The 22,564-nt window shown below is 41.9% G+C and overlaps 1 protein-coding gene across 1 annotated transcript; it reads right to left on the bottom strand.

Moving 5' to 3' along the window:
• Positions 1-3,825: 3,825 nt before the first annotated feature.
• Positions 3,826-20,859, bottom strand: LOC123024114 (pancreatic lipase-related protein 2-like). The gene is made up of 11 exons (XM_044431487.1): positions 20,809-20,859; positions 19,216-19,341; positions 18,551-18,685; positions 16,475-16,604; positions 14,690-14,806; positions 14,484-14,606; positions 13,264-13,382; positions 11,769-11,898; positions 10,331-10,442; positions 5,534-5,701; positions 3,826-4,018 (listed from the first exon to the last, which is right to left on the bottom strand). Exons 1-11 carry the CDS (start codon positions 20,857-20,859, stop codon positions 3,826-3,828), a joined length of 1,404 nt encoding a protein of 467 aa, XP_044287422.1.
• Positions 20,860-22,564: the final 1,705 nt, after the last annotated feature.

The following is a 22,564-nucleotide window of genomic DNA, read 5'->3' as shown; positions in this document are numbered from 1 at the left end:
CTGCCTCCCATAGATAGAAGGATGGCATCTCTGTCTGATTTTCAGGGTTTCCCTCTCTGTCTCACATACTTCCATTCATTAGGGTCCCCCTGACCATTGTGTTGCTTTTTCAAGAGCTGGAGGATCTGCCATAGGGAGAAAGGGACAGAGAAGCCCATTTCTGCCAGTCCAGTTGCTTGTGGATCCTAAATCTGGATCCACCCTGTATGTTTACATGAATGTAAGAAAGATGAAACAACCTTTTAAAATGCATAGATTATATGTTTTTCAGTTGATCTCTTAATATTGTATTTTTATTGCATTTCTGTTCTACCCAATAGCCAAACCAGTATGGGCAGTTCACAAAACTTAAAGATACTATATAATAGTATTTCAATAGATACTTCAGAATGTGATCCTATGCCCTGTCAGCAAGCTCTGTTGAATTCAGTAAGACTCCTTTCTGGGTAGACATATAGAGAATCATACCTCATTACAGCCTCATAATTAATATTGTTGAAATGTTTTGCACTGCAGGCTTTGGTATCTCCCAGTCATAAGGCGTGTGAAGGACTAAAAGGACTTCACCTGTGCACACAACTATGAACTGCCAAATTATGTAAGAGGTGGCATGAAAACAATCCAACTGTGTGCATTCCCCCCCCCCCCCTTGTGTCTGTGGCATCTGCATTCAGGGCATTGTTCCATCTGTTGCTCAGCAAGTGCACAAAACCCTCAGAGGTCTGGAGCATGAAAATGACCTTGTTGATTAGGTTTGCTCAAAAGTGGTACATCTGTCCCTGAAGCAGGTTCTCTCACATATTGCATAGCAAGAAACCCCAACTTGCCACTACCTTGCTCAGTAGAGGGCTGCAGCCAATCCTGACTCTCAGAGGGTGATACGTATTATCCAACACTCCATTTCCCCTACCTTGGTACTACTCCGAACAAGGATTTTTGAATTTCAAATCAGTGGGTCAAACACAGCCTACCAGGGGTCCGAATCCAACCTGCTGGGATTCTCCTGAAGGCCACATCCCCCTCACTTGGTTCTACCCCATTTCATACCTGAGTTTAGCAGGTGTAGCAGCAGAAGGGTCATATGGCATGAGTCCAAACCAGCGGTGAGCCAGAAACTATAGGCAATCCTGTGCTAACAGCCCTAACAGAGACTTCAAAAGGTCACTTACCTGTTTGCATAGGCTCCGGAGTTTCAGCTGGTTTTGGTTCAGCCTCTGATGGAACATAGTGATTCCAGTCACAGCACCAAATTTTGGTAGAAACAAAGCTTCAGCTTGGGCTTTGAGTAAGATCTTTACTAGAAGCACCTTTAGTAAAAGTACGAACAGATATAGGAAAGCTGAACTTCAACTGGTGTAGTGGGCCCAGACAGTCAAGAGAATGCTTTGCCTTTATATAGCATGCACATAAAACTTAAGGTACATAGCAACAAATGCTTCCTATTTCATCAGGGTAACATGGCCACCCACATTCTTGAGTAGTCAGTAAAAAATATGTAGCATGAGAAGCAGTAAGACAAGCTTTTCAGCAATGCATTCTTTTCATTAGGCAGTTAACGTTCAAGTGATGGACAGATCAGCATTCTTGCTCCTTAGCATCCTTCCTATTTCCCACCCGCAAGCATGTACTTGTCCATATTGAATTTGAAGCCTGTTACTTTTATGTCTACACTGAAGCATAGATAACATTCCTTGAATTGCAAAACCCTGAGTTTATTGTCTTCATTCCCCTAACTTTTTAGCCCAGTTTATTTGCATTATATGCTCTGTGCTTCATGACAAGCCCATGGATGACATGTTAAAACCATGTAATGATAGAGAAATGGTTCGGGAGAGCTACAAGCCAGCCAAACTGTGCACCTTTGCATGGAAAAGAGAAAGATCACTAGTTAGAGAAGATCTGGACCTCTGTGCATAGAATGGCATTTAACATTTCTGAAATCTATGTGCATTTAGCAAGCGCTGACAAATGGTGGAAGCAAGTTAAAAATTAACATATTTTAACATTTTGCTGTATTCAGGATCAACTTATCTGCTTTTCTTTCTCTCTACACTCTCACTACTCTTGACCTCTACATTGAAATGTCAAGTCAGCAGTGTGCATGTGAACCCATGCAACCTTTTAAAAAACGCTTCTTTTAAAAAATCTGGAGGAAGCAGTCCAAAATCTGAATTGTTTCCAAGTTGCTCAAATACTAGAAAAGGAGATCAAATAAATGGATACCCTTCTAACTCATGCCACCATCTCATCTCACTTTCAGAAGACCCACAGGGCTTTAAAAATGGGAAGGAAACCAATGGATGGGAATGTGTGGGCCTCCAGATACTGTTGGACTGCAGTTCTCATAATCCCTCAACATTGGTTATGCCAACTGGGCTAATCGGAGTTGCAGCCCAACAGCATCTAGGGAGTGACATGTTCAATACCCTGACCTAACATTGGCTTCAAAGGAATTCTGCAGATAATCACAGTACTTTCGAGGTTCAAAAGTTGAGATTCAGAAAAAACGTTCACATGCAACTATAGAAGCAAAAAGAGTTTTACTTGGTAGTTGCAATTCCTTTATTATGGTTTTTGCGGGCATTTCTTTGTTTATCTCCAAAAATGTTTAGATGCCAGTTCTCAACCCAATGGTTATTAGGTTTCATCTGAGAAGGTATATGTGTGAGCAACACTTTCTTTTCACCCATATATATATACACACACACACACACACTCAGATCTTCCTTTCTCCACTTGGACATCTTGAATTCAATCAGTGGTCAAAGAATAGACATATTCCTTCCTCCATTCATCAAAGTTCATTGAGTACCATAATTAGACTCAGGTAGGCAGAACATAATCTGGTGAAGGGAAAAGCAAGTCCCAGAGCAAATGAAGTCAGATTAACTGGTAATTGAAAGTGAGAAGATTGTGTGAAGATTAACCAGAAAATTAGGAGGAAGTCCTGGAAGGGAATCACATACAGCCCCGATGAAAACTTGATACTAGACTTCACCAGGGCAAGGTGGCTACATTTGAGCTCACCATCTAAGAGCCATATGTGGCATGCACAGCCAACATGAAAGACAAGTGTCATCAGGCATCTCCTTGAGGGAACCACAGCACAGCAGGTGCCTACAGGCTGAAGCCCCCTGGACTTCTCTCCTTTCTTCATCATGGCAATCTGCTTGTTTCACTGTTTCTCATTCTGGCCCCAACAAGCCTTGTGTCAGTGTCCAGGGCATGAGTGCTTGACTGACTGAATAACACTGTGAGGCAACACAAATAGGAGCAGGTACCTTAGGACTGGGCCAAGGTCCAAAAGTTCAGGCAGCAAGGAGCACCCTAGCAAGTCAGAAGACCTTCATTACTGAAGAAGCTTCTGGAGGGAAGAGCCAGGTCTTATATAGCTCTTCTCCAAGGCTCCCAGGTAGTGCTCATGAGGGCCCTGGCTGCAGCAGTAGATCAAGGGTGTACTCCTGCAACAACCAGGGCTGCTATTCCAGTATACAGCCAACAGATGCAGCCCTGAAGCTACCTCAGATCCTGAAATCTTGGTGAGAAGTAGGGGCATTAAATGCCACTGCCTGCTTGCTCGCTGGCACTCTGCTTGTCAAGCAACAATGAAAAAATGGAGGAAGAGCAAGAACATCTGTTGTGTTGCTGAGAAACTATCCTCATGGAGAGAGGGTGACCAAACAGGGTCTCTACAATAATGGCCCTCAAAAAGCCAAAGACAGAGAAGCTTGCTCCACAGATAAATGTGTAAGGTAGTAATGGATATCTTCCCTCATCCCCCTTTATGTTCTCATTGATCCAGTAATGTCTACATTTCTGGCTAACTTATATCCTGGGACCGGTGTCCACTTCTTCTTGATAGTAATTTGTTTCTTGACATGGAGATCGTGTTCTGACATAATCCCCACCTGCAATTTTGAGGCCTGCTTCCACAAGTTTAGAAAACAGATCAAAATCAATACTGCATACTTTATATTGATCATTCACTTTCAAAAGAAAGGCAATGATTTTGCCAGTGCTGAAATGAGGAAAACATTGCATAAGACTTCCCTTAAACAGTCACAATTCATACTATTAGGATTTTTCAGCAGCCAGTTGAAGGAAGTTTTTTTTTTAATCTTGCACTTTGCATATATGTATTCTGGCTCCTTTTAATGCTAACAAGGTGTAAGCAGTTCAGCAATTCCATAGGTTACTGATGCATCACCACAAAGAACATACCTAGGAGAAGGGAGACAAAAGTCCTCATGTCAACAAATGTTCTGCTTCCCAGTTACTGACTCTTTCCCCTCCTTAAATCTTCTTTTCTGAATGTTCAGAAGGAACATTTTTTTCCACATCAGTGGAACAAGATGGCCTCCTGCCTGAGGTGGGACGATGCTGCCCCAGCACTTCTGCTGTTGCCCTCCTCAGTGCCTTGCTCTCAGGGGTCATCTAGCCTGTGCTACAGGTAGTCTCCAAGGTCAATTCACCCACACTACCTCAGTTTTCTGAGGAAATATCATTCAGACTGAAGCCATTGGGAGAAGTCCTTAAATTGAGACATGATGTCTGCTACTCCAGAAAGCAGTGCCAGCTGTTTTCCTGGAACATCTGCCTACCTAACACCTCATTCTAAAGGATCCTTCTTCACCGCAAGACATTGGGTCTAACTGGCAGTGAATGGCCCCTTTCCCTCCAAATCTACTGTCCTAGACAAAGATCTCATGTTTCTTCACGGGAGGTCAGGCCCTGATGTTTCAAGTGCAACTGTACAGATATGCTCATTATGCATTTATTTTGGTGACTGACAAAGGAATGTTTGTTCCTGACTCTATTGGCTGTGCTGGCTGCAGCTGATGGGGACTGAAGTCCAACAACATCTGAAGGATCATGCATTCCGTAGCACTTCTTTAAAGGAGGGTAAGGTGACCTTGGAGATTCTGAACATGGTGCAAACTGTTCCAGGGCATTGTTTGCAGTTTAAACAAAGGAATGGAGCTGACCTAATGTTGTCTTCCTTTGTCTGCCTGGCTTTTGTGAATAGGAGCAGAGCATAAGTTGGGTAGAGTGCTCCAAATGCAGGAGCACAACTCACAGGGTTGTGCTCTAAAACCAGCACTTGAAATTGGGCCTGGAAACAAACTGGGAGTCAATGAAGCAGCTAGATGGTTTTAATTATCTATTGATTTTACACTGGTAATCTATTGGGTTGGACTAAGATTTAGTCATGCTTGGAATATCGCCATTGAAATTAATGAGACTAATGATTTAATGTAAATGTGATTAGGTAACATTTTAGTTATCACCAAATCTGGATCCAACCTATTGTTTTTATGCCTGTTTTGATTCAACAATGATAAATAAATAAATAGGAAAGCTATTCCATTGTGTAGGCTGAGGTTCCTTTTATGGCTCTTTGGAGATCATCCAAGAGATACAATCCAACAATCATGTGCAACAGGAAAGCTCAGTGTTCAATGAAATTGCAATATATTATTGCAAACACTGATGTTTACTTTCTACAGCTCCAAATCAGAATGTCTGTACTTACTCACGCCCATCCTGTCCACTCATTAGACTCACTCTTTTTGCTTTCATTTTAGCCAAAAATGAAGTTGATGACTGTTTATGCCAAATAAACTCAATTCTCGTAGCATTTGGAGGCTTAATCGCAACATCAATGACCTTTGAGTAGATTTGTTGTTGATTAAGGGTTCCACTGTAAATGAGAAAATGATCAAATTAATTAGGGTGCATCAGTAGAAGAGCTGTGCTGTAGAATTGTCACTTTTATAGTCTATACAATCAACTCATCTGGATGAGTAGCTGAGACCTTCAGAATAGCTTGTGAAATATCAGCTACTCAATCTATGATGATGATGATGTCATTATGATTAAACTGGAATCCAGGTATTGTAAAATCTACTGGGGATGACAATAGCATCTAAGGTATTCATTGTAATAACTTGCTGAACATTTGATTGATTCAACTTCTTGTTTATGAATACTGGTTATCTACAAGTTATATGAGGCATTAAGCATGAGAAACGGAATGCAGTTTCCTTTCTGCAGTTCTGGTTTTTGCTCAGGACAGCTTTTGAAATATGGAAGATGAGAGTGGGTGATGCACAGAAACAGACAAGCGTATATATTCTGAGGTTAAAAGTAGGTCCCATATCACATACTGGCCATCAAAGATGGGCCTTGGGACTGAAAGGGCTGCTATTCAGCTTCTCTGACTAGATGCTGTACTGACATATTCATCTGCATGCTTGAACTCTGGTCAGATATTTCATAGTTTCTCTTTTTTAAGCCCACAATATAAGTCTATTTCTCCTGTTCTCTGTTGTATATGTTGCTACCAAGCTTTTTTAGACCACTTCATTAATCTGATGAATTAGGCTATACGGGTCTATGAAAGTCCATGACACAATAAATGTGTTCGTTCTTATAGCACTACAGAACATTTTGTCATTTTTGTACTATTATATGTCCTCCTTATTGCTTCTATTCATCTGGCAGGAAAGGAAGCCTGGAAGCCGGTTCTGTCACGGCAATACAAATTGTCACCTATCATTTATACATTTTTCTTATTCCTCTTCTCTCTGCCTCTTCTACATGGGGAGGGCCCCCTACCTTGCCATAAATACACTAAGGGCATGATCCAAATTTGGGGAGGAGGCCTATGCTAATGTTAGAGTAAAAAGCACAAATGTCTTAGCTGCTTCCTACATTCAGAGAGCCACGTCTGCGTTGATCCTCGGGACAGTGGAGGGAGACTTTGAGGCTGCTTGTCCATAATCCTCCCAATCTGCACTGGCTGGTTACACTACACTGCCCAGTGCTTTCAATTCCATTTCTCTATAGTTAAAGGCTCCTTGTTGTAAAACCATTATTTACTGAGTTTAAAGAAACACTTGATTCAGCCCCAAAGCAACTTCATTCCCTTCTTCTCCACTAACCAAGGGTGTAGTGGAGGGGGCCCTCAGGGTGAGTCAGAGCACCCCACTCATTTGGGGGGGGTGGTCAGGGGGATCGCTTGATCCTTGAAGCTAGGGTCACTCTCTCTTCCCCAGTGCCACTCAAGAGACTTAATTTTGCTGGTTTGTGGCTGGCAGCTGCCACTGCGTTGGAGTCCTGAATTTAATGGGTTAAGACCCAAGAATTGGTTTTTTTGACAGTTCCCAAGAGTTCCTGGGAACTACCTATCTGGAGAGGTCTGCCAGGCATGCACAAGTGTTTTCTGTGACGCCTTCCCTCATCATCAGCCCCTGTTCTTCAGCAACATCTGGCCAGCTTGCCTTGCTGTTCCAAACACTACCTCCCATCTCCCCTGCCTTCACACCACACATTTAGAACATTTTTATTCCACTTTAGTCATTATTTCCCCAAAGAATCTTGGGGACCAGTGCCATTAGTGACCACCTTTCTTTCACATAGAGCCCAGAGTTCCTGCATCAGAGGGATGGGCTGATAAACCATTCTGGGAATTGTAGTTTTGTGGGGCAAATAGGTGTTACAGCTAACGTGGAAGAAAAGTATTGTAACTGGAGTGTATTCACTGCAAGCAATGGGAAAAATTAGCTATGGCTTCTGATAGCTTTTAGTTCAGTTAGACTACTTTATGCATGATTCTTCATGTGGACCCAATGAGAGCAGAACAAAAGTTTATTGGACATTTTGAGAAACTGGAACCCCTAAACTGGACTCATGAAGGATCTCCAACACATAAGCACACACAAGGTTAGTGTAAAGTAAAAAAGTAAGAGAAAATAAAAGAAACCAAAGTACACAAAGTAAAATAAACCAAACAGTGATTGTCAATCCAGACTGTTGCTCTTGGCAGAATAGAATTACATATGCTTCTATAAGTGTGGGTAATTTGTGCCCGAGTTTCCATTTTTCTTCTTCCCTCCATGTCCCTTTCATCTTGTATCTCTTATTTTTAGATAGTAAGCCAGTGGGCAGGAACTGTCTTATTAATTCCATATAAGCCACTCTGCAAGCATTTTGGCTGGAGAGTGGAGTATGAAGGTAATAAAAAGTCATTCATTCATAATAAAAAAGATAATAAGATATAGCTCCTAGAAGCTGCCATTGTTTCACCTCAAAAAGAGATACACTCATCTTGCATTCATTACTCAACAGAAATTCAAAGTGGCAAGGCTCATTTTGATTGTATAATCACAGGTTGCATAATCTTGGCCATAGGTGTGGGTTGTGGGTGCAGCCTTGATGGGGTTTGGCTCTGACTACCATGAAGAGACCATCCACTTCTAAACTTGCCCCTAAGCTGCTGCCACTGACCAAACCTTATGTTAGCAGTACAAAATATGGCAATGCCTTCTTTTGATCTTATTGTGCCTTCTAAAAACTGAGATGTCTGAGCTGACACAAGGAACGTAGTAAGCAATTTCATGAAGTATTAACACAAAATGGCAAATTAAATGGACATTGAGTGAGAAATGTGTAGAAAAGTGTAATTTGTTAAAAAAATGTGCTTCTTGCCTAACAGCTTATTGTCTTTTTGATTGTTTCTTTAGATCATATACACCTGGCTCTTTTTAAAATCTCCTTTCTCATCCAGTGTTATAGAGAGCACTGGCCAGAGGCATTTAAGATAGATGTTAGGGCAGACAATCTTCTTCCTGTGTAACCAGGGTGCACAGTTACACCTTCAGTGACTGCCACAGAACGATCAGTAGCAGAAATAAATGCAAATCTGCTGACAGTAAGCCTTCAAAAGGGGTAATTCAGGAGCAGAGTGAGGGCAGCTTGGAAGTGGTCTTGGATCTTCTGCATCCAAAAACCCCTTCATAGGATGGCCAGGTGTCTTCTTTTTCAGAGGACAGTCCTCTGATCAGAGAACTGCTAGAGGACTGTTTGGTATTGGTATCAGTCTCAGCAGAAGGCAGATCTGGGACTTGAAGTGGCCCATCAATAGCACCCAGACAGAAGACTGAGCTGTGAAATGTACTGTATATCTAGGTAATTGTAATATATAGCTACATATACATTTTAATATGCTTTTTATGCAAATAGATCTTTGCTTTGTTCCTCTTTTTCATGGTGCATTTCTTCTCTTTTGGCAGCTTATTCCTCTGGGAGTGCCCAGGGTATGATCCTTCAGACATTCCAGTCTGCAGCTGGCATACTTAATTCCTTCCCATCAACTTCCGGAATGAAGAGGGATGAAATCTGTCCTCCTTCCTTGGCTGGTGCCAACAAGCAGAGCTTTGGAAGCAACATCAGTTGCATCTCCCCCAACCCCCCCCATCCCCCATGCGGTTAGGATTGCTCAGGCCATTTTACTGCAGAATTTCTCTTCACTTTTTATTGTTTTACTCCCTTTATTTTATCATGATGAGATTTATATGGAGGTTTATGTTGCACGAATGTTCGTACTGGAGAACCAGCGTTCATTCTAAAGGTGACTTTACGAGAATACCATCAAACAGTCCCAGGTCTGCACAGGTTGATACAATTAATTTGGCACAGCAAAGCCTTCAAACAAATGCATGTAGCTAGAAGAGCTGGACACACTGTGCTTTGTCAGAGTAGACATCCCACTGGCATTCCCAGGCCTGCTGCCTGGCATGGAGCATTCCTGGACCCCGCTGAGAGTGGGATCTGCCCATTCCATTCCCCTGAGGCAAGACTGCCCCACAGCAGGGGAAGGGGTGAACCAACTCTGTCCTTCTATCCACTAAGAGCCCCTAGCTACAAACTGCATAGACTCCAAAGCTTTGTATTGATTATGGAAATGTGCCCCTAGTTACCAAGGATGTTACACATTCAGATTAATTTGTGCATTGTGAAAATAAAATAATCACAAATAACACATGTTGAGGGTGTCCTTAATATGCATGCCAAGTTCCAGGTGTCTACGTTTCATGGCCTTGCCTTGGTGCTAATGAACAGGTGTACAGACAGGTGTCTTTTTTGATTCCCCTTTCTCCTCTCTCATACACTTGGAGCCATATGATTCTCCCAGATTTAGAAGTTGCCCCTTTTGTTTTGGTGGTGGAAGCAGATATTCATATCTAGTCCCCTGAGATGACAAATGAGTTTCCTTCCTGGAAATATGGTTGCCATTGCATTAAGTTCAGAGAATGCAAGGCACTAGGTCACCAAGTAGCTCTGGACTGTCACTGGCAATGATTGAACTCTGATAATGTAAGCTAATCATATGTTGCCTTCTTTACGCTATTCACAAACAAAGACATAGGCTAACTATTCATTGGACTGTGGATATAATTATAGTTACATATAAATTAATCCTTTCTTTGTTCCTTTTGCATTTCCTCTGCAAAACTTGTTATTTCACTATAACATAAATAAAGCATACCTCTCAATTTGATAGCCCTTTGTGTCTCCATCTCTACTACGGAAAATGATATATATTTCACCTTCCACTGTTCCTATTCCAGATAGTCTGACAGATATATTATACCTCCAACCTACATAAATATACAATGAATCCAGAGGTTAGCCAAAGTTAAAAAATGCAAGAACTGCAAACCAAGCAATAACGTTTTTTAAATATGTGTGTGCAAAAAAAGTTCTGTAGGAAGGCCATAAAACCCAACCTTTACATTTTTAAAAATTAGTAGCTTCAGGGCTCAGTCCTATGGTTTCTGACATCCCATCATCTTGGGGCTGGGAGTCTGAAAGTCAAAGCCTAGCCCTGGACCACCACCTCCCCTTGCAGCTGGAAGACCTGTGCTTGCTGTCTCCCCTGGGCCTGGAAAGGAAAAAGGGGATGTACTGGGGAGCAGGGAGGGGAAGAGGCTGTGGCTGAGGGCTTATGTTGATGCCTATTGGTTCTCCAGTCCTGGCCCTTTTGCTGGGTGGCCAAACATGGCTATTTGGGTAAAATACCTGGTGGCAGGTGCAGCCGCAGGCACACCTTATGTGCCTCAAACAGGCTTGCACGCATGGAGAGCAGTGGCATTCTACTGGAACCTGAAAGAGGCTTAAGAAATCTGGGAAGAGGTGAATGAAAAACATGTTGTGATTGCTGCTTGTCAGTCTTTAATAATTTTACACCTTTGACCTTTTGCAAAGTGGTAGTGCTGTAGTTTGGTGGACTTGCAGAAATATGCCAGAATTTCACACCACGGTCCATGGAAATACCATAATTCCTTTCTTAGGAAAAAAAAAAAAAAAGCAAGTAAATCCTAAAATGATAGCAAAAAATGGGATTGACCCTTGAGGTGGAAAACATCACCTGGGAGCTATGAGGACTGTAATAGGATTGGCCCTCCTAAATTTTCTCTGCTGTCTAAATTCTTTTTACAAACACACACAGACTCATACACTCAAAAAGTAATTCAAATAGCTGCAAACAAAATGAATTGTTCTATTAACTTTCGGGGCCCCTTCCTCCAAGCTTTTAGGCTAGCTACAGACCTGCAAAGAATCACGTACACAAAAAAATGTCCTATATAGTTCTGTGTGGCATTTCAAAGGGGCTTGAGAAATTGCTGTGGGGAGAAGGAGCTGGGGAAATCAATTTCAGCCAACTCAGTTGAATTGTGTGCCTAAATCTGTCCAGCCCAAACTATCTGGATCTGGTGCTGTCAGCACTGGCTGACAGTGCTAGCCAAGCAGCCCATTCTATATGGGAATCCCCATTCCCCACCACCAGATGGAAAATGATGGTAGAGACACGACTACCTGTGCAGCTTTGATTTTCAGAAGAGATTCTGAGTTTGCTGAAAAGATTTCCCTGCAGTTCCAACCATATTCATTGGTATCACAGTTATTTTTGTTTGTGCACTCACTGGTAAATGGTTCCTTAGGTCCTGTGTTTAAATAGTAGGTGGAATTATTCTTCCTCAGCTTAGTACGGAACCGATCAGCATAGTGACCCATCACTGGGCAGCCTTCTCTGGGGCATGGAAAGCAATTTCCCTGGGAGAAAATTGATGCATTGGTCAAAGGGCAGGCATTCATTTGTTTGCATTCTAACATATGATGCAGGTTCAAAAATTAGTTGCTGCTATTCCATCTCAGCAGAAGACACCATGATTAGTGCTCTCTTTTTTCACCCCAGTGAATGGTTAAGCCCAATGTTTAACGTCAAAATTTAGGGATGCCTGCTTAATATTCACTTGCTGTCCTGAGTGTCTTTGGTCCTATTCCTTGATTAGTCCTTGGCGACTGGTGATGGCTGGTCCAGCATCAGGAGTCACACATTTGGAAGTCTACCAAGGCTCCACCAACAGGAACCCCAGTTCTGCCCACCAGGGCCTTGGTTTTGTTGCTTCCTTACTTGCCATTGGCACCAGTTCACCCACTCCAGATGGGTTCTTGTGATCACCAGGGAAAAGGAGTCATGGTGGCATCTTTCTTCCATTCTTGGGGAAGCTGGGAATGGACCACAAAGTTTACCTAATAGCCTTCATTGTTGTTCAGTTGTCCAAACCTTGCAAGAAGCATGGCAGGGGGTGGCTTCAAGCCATCTCCTGATCCTAACAAACCATGGCTTCTGAGTGGTTTAGAAGCTGGCCACCAGCACACACTTCTCCATGGTTGGAGCAGCTACCCATGCAACACAGGGATAATTAGTCAAGTCATGTGGCACATGGCCAGTTCATGTGGGCAGGAAAAAAAGTCACCATGACTTTATATAAATCCAGCCTTTTCTACTTCTCCCAGAAAGAAATGAAAGTGAGCTGAAGAAATGGCAGCTACTACTGCTGTCCAGTCATTTGTCTTTTCTTTCCGGACAGGACTGTTAAAAGAGTCAAGATTAAAAGAAAGTCCATTGCAGGATAAGGAAAAGAAACTATTGAGGAGATCTTGCCAAATGATCCCCACAAATTGCTGGAACTGGCATTGGGTGGTGGCTGCTCTGTGCTGTTGGAAATACATCCAGCACATATTCAAAGGTTCTAATTATCTCACATATTGGAGCCCTAGTGGCAGTATCCAGTGTGACACTGCCACTAAAGTGCATGAGATGGCACCAGCATGAAAGCCTTCTAATCCAACAGTGATAGAACTTGCTGGAACAATGGAACCACTGGAAAACTTGATCTATGAGCACGCACTATTGGCGTTGCATTATAGTAAGGTCCACTAATGCAATATAATTTACATTAGCCATAGAAATGTGGACTTGTTCCATGGGCACCCTGAACTCCACTAAGATTCTAAGGATTTCAGTTTTATAGTGGTGAAGCAAGTGAATACATAACATGTTGCCAATACAGCACAGGCCTCAGACAGATAAATTCAGCTAAGTTGATAGAATTTAACCAGGCCGAGTCTTACCTCTTGAAAGGATTCATATGATTCACATGGATAAGCAATGAAGCCATCTGGGTAGAGAATGCTATACCTGTAGTACTCATGACTTCGTGAGTGGTGGCAGTTTCCCCCAGCACGAGCCTCTGCCAAAGAAAAAAGTTTATTTATTTATGTTATTTATTTAAAGCATTTTTACCCCATACTTTGCACAAGCCTCAGGATGGCTTATGAAAAAATTTAACTAATATAAAATACAATCACACCATTCAATAATAACAACAATTCAAAACTAAAAGAAAGAGAGAAAGAAAGAAAAAGAAAGAAGAAAAAGAAAATGCGACTATGTAAAATATATTATTTTTAATTAAAATGATTAATTTAATTATTAAAATGATGGGTAAATACCTGGAGCTGGAAGGAGTAGAGAGTCTTAAAGTTGTTTAAGCCTCTGAAGATTTTTAACTCCATCAGCCTTTATTCATAATATTGTGAGTAAACATTCATGGGACTGTACTGCTGGGGTGGGGGCAGATGTGCTTTAGTCATTGCAAGCATTAGATCAAAGACAAGTCAAGAGCTCTTGCTAGTCAAAAGCCAAGACCACCCAACATTGTAGATTCCAGTGGATCTGCTTTCAAGATAGCCCAGGTAATGCAATGATGAGGGTTCCCTTTTGGAGCTTCCATATTGTGGGCTACATTACAGTGGAGATGGGAAGGGGGAAGAATGTAGCATAAATAGGAATGGGAGCTGGTGGGGTGCCCATTAAATCACTAGGGTAAGAAAAGAAGGTGAAGGGTAGAGGGTATTAGAACTGGTTGCTTTCTTCTAATTGCATTCATCCCACAGTTCAGATGATGGTGATTTTTGTGTGTGCATGCATATGTTCCTTAAATAAACCCAATGAAAGAAGGGAGGGAGGAGAGAAAAAGTGTGGGGGAGTGAGAGGAAGGAAGGAAGGAAGGAAGGACGGACAGACTGATGGACGGACAGACGGATAACTCTGGGTAATTCTTAGGAAAACCTATAGTTCAAGGACTTGAATAGTTACCTCCATACTTACAGCTACACAATGCTGTTAGGACAGTAAGACTGAGAGATCCTCTTTCTGATTTGGAGTTGCTATATGAACAGACAGTGCACTGAAATGACTATGCTAGCTAGGAGTGATGGGACTTGATGATCACACATGTAGAGGACACTAGGTTGGGGAAGGCTGCTATAGATGATGTAGAGAGGGTTACCTTTAAAAACGTCTTCAGAGTCACGTTCTATTGGTGGTGTATCTGAATTATCACATCCAACCATTATCTTTCCACCATTGGGGTAAAAGTCGAGATCACCTGTGGCATTAAGGAACCCAAATCCTGAAATAGATTGGTGGTGCACTAAATGAGTTGGTCAGTTTTTTATACTTGCACCACAAAGTCCATGAAAGTTTGGTTATTACCGATATTGGGAAACCGGCCAGCATTAGTATGTATGACATCCACAAATCTAGCATCAGAAGGATCCAGCCTGACCATATCAGGGAAACCTTCAAAACCAAATGCAGCAGGGTCCAAACCTAAACAGACATAAAACCATCCATTAAGAACTGGGAGACCTGGCCCTTCTCTCATCCCTGAAAATCCAATGTCTCTCTCAAAGTGATGGGTTATACTATTATAAATATCTATAGATAGAAGGTATTGGTAAAACAATACTATAGCATAACAGTCATTTAGTATATTGCACGTTTGACAAATTCCATCTATCTGAAGATATATTAAGAAGGTATGAAATGGAAAGAAGAAAGAAAAACTTGGATGGTAAGAAATGTGTTTGATTAGATATGACACAGGCAGTAAGGAGGAAACTATAAAGGTAAAGGTAAAGTGTGGTGTAGTGGTTAAGAGCATGGAACTGGGACTCAGATGATCTGGGTTCGAGTCCCCATTCTGCCATGGAGCCAACTGGGTGACTTTGGGCCAGTCACAGACTCTCAGCCCAACCCACCTCACAGGGTTGTTGTTGTGGGGATAAGTTGGAGGAGGAGAATGATGTAAGCTGCCTTGAGCCCTTTGTAGGAAAAAGGCAGGATATAAATCAGAAAATAAATAAATAAATAAATAAATAAATAAATAAATAAATAAATATAGGTTTCCCCTTGACGTTTGTCTGCAGACAGTCTCTGTGGTCATGTGGCTGGCATGACTAAACATCGAACTGTACGGCACGCTGTTACCTGCCCACCGAAGTGGTACCTTTTTATCTACTTGCATTTTCATGCTTTCGAACTGCAAGGTTGGCAGGAACTGAGATGGAGCAACAGGAACTCACCCCGTTGTGCAGATTCGAACTGGCGACCTTTCGATCAACCAGCCCAGCAGCACAGCGGTTTAAACCACTGTGCCACCTGCATCCCCAAGGAGGAAACTATATGTAATTCTAAACTTAATGAGAGGCTGTGAGTCAACACAAATGTAACATAAGGGTGGGTTGCAGCTCAGTCCTCCCCTCTTACACCCAAATTCTTCTTTCCTCTCTATGATTTTCTTTAATTATGATGTAGAAGCATATCTACATTAGCACTAACTATGGTTGAATGTAACATTAACAAGATCTAAGTGTGTAACCTTGGTTTATGTTGGGTTGACCATTGTGATGAGACAGTCATAGCTACACCACAGCTAAAACAACCCAAGTAAGCTTGAGAATAAGTTGCCTGAGAAATGGAAAATGGGAGAGTGTACAAGTCTCTCCTGGATTTATGAACCATGGTTAAGAATGTTATGTCCACCCCGGGCTTTTATGGGTTAAAGAGTACAGGCATAGCAAGTTAAAGAGTAAAGGCAAAGATGTCGCCATTGCATGACGCTTATACAGCTGCTCATTCTTCCTTACTCTCCTCCTGAACTCTCCCCTGCTTCTGCCAGCTTCCAGCAAGGCTGGCACTAAAATAAGAAGGTGCCGTGCTATGGCTTTTTCAGTCAGGCATGCTGCTATGAATCAATGCAATACCTTCCAGGCATAAAAGGGAAGGACAGTACGATTATGAGTTCTTTGCAATAACTCCTAAATGCCAGTGTTTCCTAGCATCACAGAAAAGCCAATATGAACTAACTGTTCCACCAAAAAGAGTTTAGTTTAATTCTAATCCAGGTGAGTTCTTCCTCACTCAGTTGTTTCACTCCAGTCCATTCTTCCTATCTTTCTACCAAAAAGCATAATACAGTTTCACTAGATGACATACCAGTTATTCTGTCGATGCCCAGAAACCTTATGCCAGTGCCTCGAAGTCGTCTCCCTGCTTCTCCAGCAGTATGGGCACCAAGACTATGGCCAATGAGGTGGATTTTGGATGGGCAGTACAGATACATTTTCTAGTAATTGAAGAAAAGGAGAAAAATCTACATAAAGATATGTGCTTGGCAAAGAAGAACCCTATTCCCTGTTGTAATGCAAAACGTGTTGGGGTGGTTTCATCCTGAATTGGCTATTAAGAGCCATTGTCAGAGTCCTGCTCCTAGTGGAGCAACTGATTTCCTGGTATATTTGGATGCTCCTTGGAGACTGTCCTGACAAGTGCCTGCACATTTGAACAGACCATTGCACCACTGAGCCCAAGGCTTAAACAGAACAGTCTGTTGTTCCATGTCTGTGCAACTGCCTTCCTTTGACTAGGATTGATTTAGTCTTTCCTGTTCTTTTGTGTTTTTGCAATACGCCTACCTACAAGATATGAACTAGTTTCTTTGCTGTCCTCCTTTCAGCTGACCCTTTCTTAAATTATTTTGATGATTAACACAAACATGAACCAAAATTCAGGTGCCTGAAAACAATATTGAGAAAGGACATGGGTGTGATATATGTATTTAATGACTTTTATATTCCATTATTTATTTATTTATTTATTTATGCATTTGTATGCCAGCCATACTCCAAGTGGAGTCTCTTTGGCTATTGCTTATATTCTGTAAGATGATGTACCCTTGGTATTATACCTCTGTAAGGGTGATGGAGTGATGCTTTTGGTGGTGTAACCATCCCGCTTTGGTATGGTTTGGTGTGTAAACCAGCCATAAGAAACAGAAGCAAGCACTGAAACAGTTCTGAGGGCTGCTAAAAATGATGGCCAAGGAAAATCAAGCTGACTGCTGATGTTATAGAAGAGATGTCTGAGGACGCAGATGTGGCTACTGAGTTGGTGCAGATTATGTAAACAGAATTCCGGCAGGGAATTCCTGTACAGTATTAATGAGATTAGACGAGGTGCACAGAAAGAGGGAAAGGCAGTTTTGGTAAATAGTCCAGGAAATGATGAGACAAAATCAGGGCAGGCTGGAGGAAAACACTTAATCAAGAATAGTTTAATGAGTTCTACCTGGGATTAAATGTCTAAGAAAGGAATACAATACAATGCGAACAATAAAAATGAAGCAATGGCACTTAGGAAGTTTTCTTTCTTATCCAAGGGACCCCTCCTTTCTATACAAGAGAAACTAGGGAGTCAAAAGTAGAAAATGTTGATGATGGGAATCAAAGCCATGCCTTGCTGATTAAAGCTACAAGATGGTATGTACCTTCAGTTCTCTCTTTTCAGTAGAACAGGGGTTTCTCCGTGCACTGTTTTCTTTACTAGGGCATATAGGATGTAAAGTTCTTGCTATGTTAAGAGTTAATGAGTGCAACTGAGAGGGTTAGTAATGCCATGCTGCCTTGCATTATACTCTTGTAGTGTGATCCCAACAAGCTGCATTTTTACTTCTCTCTGTCCATTCTATCCTACTTGTAATAAAAGAATGTTTTATATTCTGAGAGTATTGTTGAGTTTTCTCTGGTTGTGAGGGGAAATAGAGATATGCACACATATCTATTTGCATTATACATGCATAAGGCAAATGCACATTAGACTTTGCAAAAGATTCTGTGCTTCTCAGGGGACTGTTGGGTTGGAATACATAAGTAGGGCATGTACGGCACGCTGACAGTTCCATAAAATGCTATGTACAAAATACTGGGGAACAAACTGATAGCATAAAAAGATACAGCATGGGTGAAGTCTTGCTAGTTCCTTTGAGAATTGATGTCCCTGTGTTGCACATTGGGCACATTAAGCCATGTGAGAATGCTGAACGGGCCATAAATTGCTACTGCAAAGAGATGTAACTGAACATTTGGTTTTCTGTATTGCCCCCACCCCCATGCATAGTATTTGCATGTACTTTTAATTTAGCTTAAATACCAATCACATATATATGAAAATATGTTGCTGCTTAGGCATAGTACCCAGCTATGAAACTTAATAAACAATTAATTTCATCCTTACCGTGAAAGTATTGATCAGATAAGCTATTACAGCCCCCAGAACACGGGTGTTGCTGGCAGCAGAAAAATACGTGCATTTCGCTCCGTCTTCCCAATCTACAGCAATACAGTTGATGTTTTCCACATTCACCAGTAGCTGTAGTGCACATGCCGTGTACAAAATAAGCATGTTAGCAGTTATTAGGACAATCAAAGATACCTGAGCCTCTTCCAGAGATAGTCGGTGCAATTCAAGGGTTCCAAAAGTCAATGTGAAGGTTGGGCCTGCCCTCCTGCAATACTCTGGCCAAGTACGTCACACACAAGGTGCACCATGTGCCTCTATCACTCATGGAAATGAAAACGCAAACCCCCACAACTGACTCAGGAGCATTACTGCAAACCTGTGTGCATGTAATTTCCACCCATTTTTTTCTTTTTTCTTTTTCTTTTTGGAACCAGGCTTTTGGCACTTTTTATTTTTCCAGTATTTTAATGTTTAATCTGTTTTAATGTGGTTTTTATAATATTGAACTATTGGATGCTGTGCTCTATTTTATCTGCCGCTTTGTTGTTAAACAATCCTGAGATGCCAGTAGATGAATGTTCTATAAAAGCCTTAAATAAATATTTTTTTTCATGTCTAAAAATGAAGGAGGGGGAAATCTGCCAATAAAAATTTCATACCAAACACAGCTCCACAACCCAGCCATATTTTCCAGTGCTGGTATATCCATGGATAACAAAGCGAGTTTTCCTCAATGGAGAGAAATGAGAATTTCGAATAGTTGTTGTATTGTCATATAATATTTTCTGTTTGGAATTTTAAAAGAATCATAACATAAGTTCTTAGACATTCCAATATCTTCAAAATAAAGCATGCTGTCTCATTTATTCACATATTTCTCACTTATCTACCAACATCCTCACAAAGCCCTAATTCTTAGATGTACACTTGATTTTGAAATCCTCACTTCACACTGTTTTAGTCTATATATTTCCAAGGTCAGGTAACTGGCAAGAATTCCCAACCCTGGAATTTTCATGTTTCTAATATCCACTTTTGTCAATATATATGTCTTACTATTGCTTGCTTCATAAATGTACCTGAACCCATACAATAAATTAGAGCTATTATCTGGAAAAAGGCTATTGACTAAACATACCAAATGCCCAATTTATGGATCCCTTGATACTGAAATACAAATATTATTGCATGGTAGATGATTGAACTAGAGTTTTTATATCTTCTGAAATTTATTGAATATTAGTTCAGATCCACACCTGCAATAAAGCAGATCTGCATAATGATTTGTCATTGATATTGTTTACAGTTATAATCTGAAGTTATCCACATCTAACAAAACATGATTTAGAAATAAATATATGTTATTCTGCTTAATGAACCATTATCTAAAATAGCCATTGACATTTCCTCAGTTGAGATGGGAAGAAATAGATATGAAAGAGAATCATATGGCTAATGTCCGGGTTCATGCATAACACTAAATCAAGGTGTATTTTTTAAAAATCTGGCTTGTCATTTATGATCTATTGTGGCTTACTTAACCCAAAATGAATCACAACACCCACAGATGTCAGGTTGAATATGTAACCTCTGTTTGCAGGTTGTGTCATGTGATTCCAGCAAATGTGGGCTATGCGAAGATTTAAAAACGCTCCTATGATTCTAAAAACATGCAAGTGCCTAAGTGAGGGTTGTTTAACCCCTACATAACCCATGATCACTGGATTCACATGATATAAAATATCTAAATAGAGCTTGCACATTTAAAATGGCAGACACTTGTGGTCTGTGCACGACATAACCTGACCATGTTAAGTAACCCAGAGTGGGCTGTAGTGTCATGCATATAGCTTTGTTCTGTTTAAAAACATCACCATGAACAAACCATGGTTTATTAGCTAGATAGAATTCACAAAGGGAGGCCATGGTTTGCTGTTAGTTATAGAGTCTGGCTTATTTTAAACTACTTATCATGATGCCTTAACCCAGAATCATGGCCTATACTAGGCATCTTCAGTTGCCATCTGTCTTGAGACACAGCCACCCAACAAAAGCTGCCTGAACATGCAACTACTCCAAAGGCTGTCAAAATGGATGGGAGAGAAATACATAAAATAGTCCTAGTTTATAGGCTGGTCTTCTACAAAATAATGGCTAAAGCAGTCAATCACAGTTAACACAAACCATGGCTGAGCACTAATTTCATGTGAACATAACAAATATCTTTTGAAGAGATAATGAAAAAGTCTCACCTGTGACTCATTTCCTGTCTCTCTGGTGAAAAGAAGGAAAGAAATATTCATATTTTCAGGAGAATTGGGTAAACCAAAGAGTTGCCTCCCAGGAATTCCTGACCAAGGAGGTTTATCAGAAAAGCAGCCAAGTTTTTCATAGCAGATTTCATTGGCTAGAAAGTGAACAAGAGAAACAATTAAACACACTGCATTCACTGGGTGTTCAGTTAAGTTAACAGCCTACATAGGATTAATGATGTGTTATATTTATATCACGCCTGTGAACATTTGCATGTGAACTAATGCCTACTGATTACTTCGAGAACAGCTCAGAACCATGCATTTTATTTATTTATTTATTTATTAAAACATTTTTATGCCGCCCCATTCGCCGAAGCCTCGGGGCGGCTTACAACAATAAATTAATATAAACATTAAAAATCCAAAAAATACGATATAAAATAAGCCGCCCTGGCCAGATAAAATCAGTTAATACTAACAGTTAAAATACCGCTTAAATAAAAAGGTTTTCGCCTGGCGCCGAAAAGCAAATAACGACGGCGCCAGGCGGACCTCTCTGGGGAGCGTGTTCCATAAGTTGGGCGCCACCGCAGAGAAAGCCCTCCTCCGAGTAGCCACCCTCCTAATTTCCTTCCCGGAGGGTTCCCGGAGAAGGGCCTCTCCCGCTGATCTCAAGGGGCGGCTGGGCATATATGGACGTAAGCGCTCCTTCACATAACCAGGACCCAAGCCGTTTAGGGCTTTATAGGTCATTACCAACACCTTGAATTGGGCCCGGACTTCAATGGTAAGCCAGTGAAGCTGACGGAGAACTGGAGTCATGTGACCATAACGCCCAGTCCCCGTCAACAGCCTGGCAGCTCTATTTTGAACCAACTGAAGTATCCGGACCGTCTTCAAGGGTAGCCCCACGTAGAGCGCGTTACAGAAGTCAAGACGGGAAGTCACCAGTGCATGTGTCACTGTCGCCAGGCAGTCGTTCTCCAGGTAGGGGCGCAGCTGATGAATCAGCCGAAGCTGGAGGAAAGCGCTCCTCGCCACTGCTGTTACCTGAGCTTCCAGTGAGAGCTCCGGGTCGAGGAGCACTCCCAAGCTGCGGACCTTGTCCCTAGGAGGGAGTGCAACCCCGTTCAGGGCAAGAGTCACTTCACCCTCTCCGAAGCCCGATCCGCCAACCAACAGGACCTCCGTCTTGTCTGGATTGAGCTTCAGTTTATTGGCCCTCATCCAGCCCATTACCTCGGCCAGGCACCGGTTCAGTACAGCCACTGCCTCACCTGGATTAGTGGAAAACGAGAGGTAGAGCTGGGTATCATCAGCGTACTGATGATTCCGCAGCCCACACCTCCTGATGACCTCTCCCAGCGGTTTCATGTAGATGTTAAACAGCAAAGGGGACAAAATGGACCCCTGCGGTACTCCATGGCATAACTGCCATGGCGCAGAGCCATAGTCCCCCAGCACCACCTTCTGGAACCGGCCGTTGAGATAGGAGCGGAACCACTGCAAAGCAGTGCCTCCGACCCCCAATCCCGCAAGCCTATCCAGAAGGATACCATGGTCAATGGTATCGAAAGCCGCTGAGAGGTCCAGGAGAACCAACAGGGACGCACTCCCCCTGTCCTTCTCCCTGCACAGGTCATCGTACAGGGCGACCAAGGCAGATTCAGTACCGTACCCGGGTCTGAAGCCGGACTGAAATGGGTCCAGATAATCAGTTTCATCCAAGAGTGCTTGGAGTTGTCCCGCCACC

The sequence above is a fragment of the Varanus komodoensis genome, unplaced genomic scaffold (assembly GCF_004798865.1).
Source record: "Varanus komodoensis strain SLA01 unplaced genomic scaffold, ASM479886v1 scaffold1, whole genome shotgun sequence".
NCBI classification, from domain to species: domain Eukaryota; kingdom Metazoa; phylum Chordata; class Lepidosauria; order Squamata; family Varanidae; genus Varanus; species Varanus komodoensis.
The sequence above is the reverse complement of the archived record's forward strand: the minus strand, read 5'-3'. Positions and strand labels throughout refer to the sequence as shown.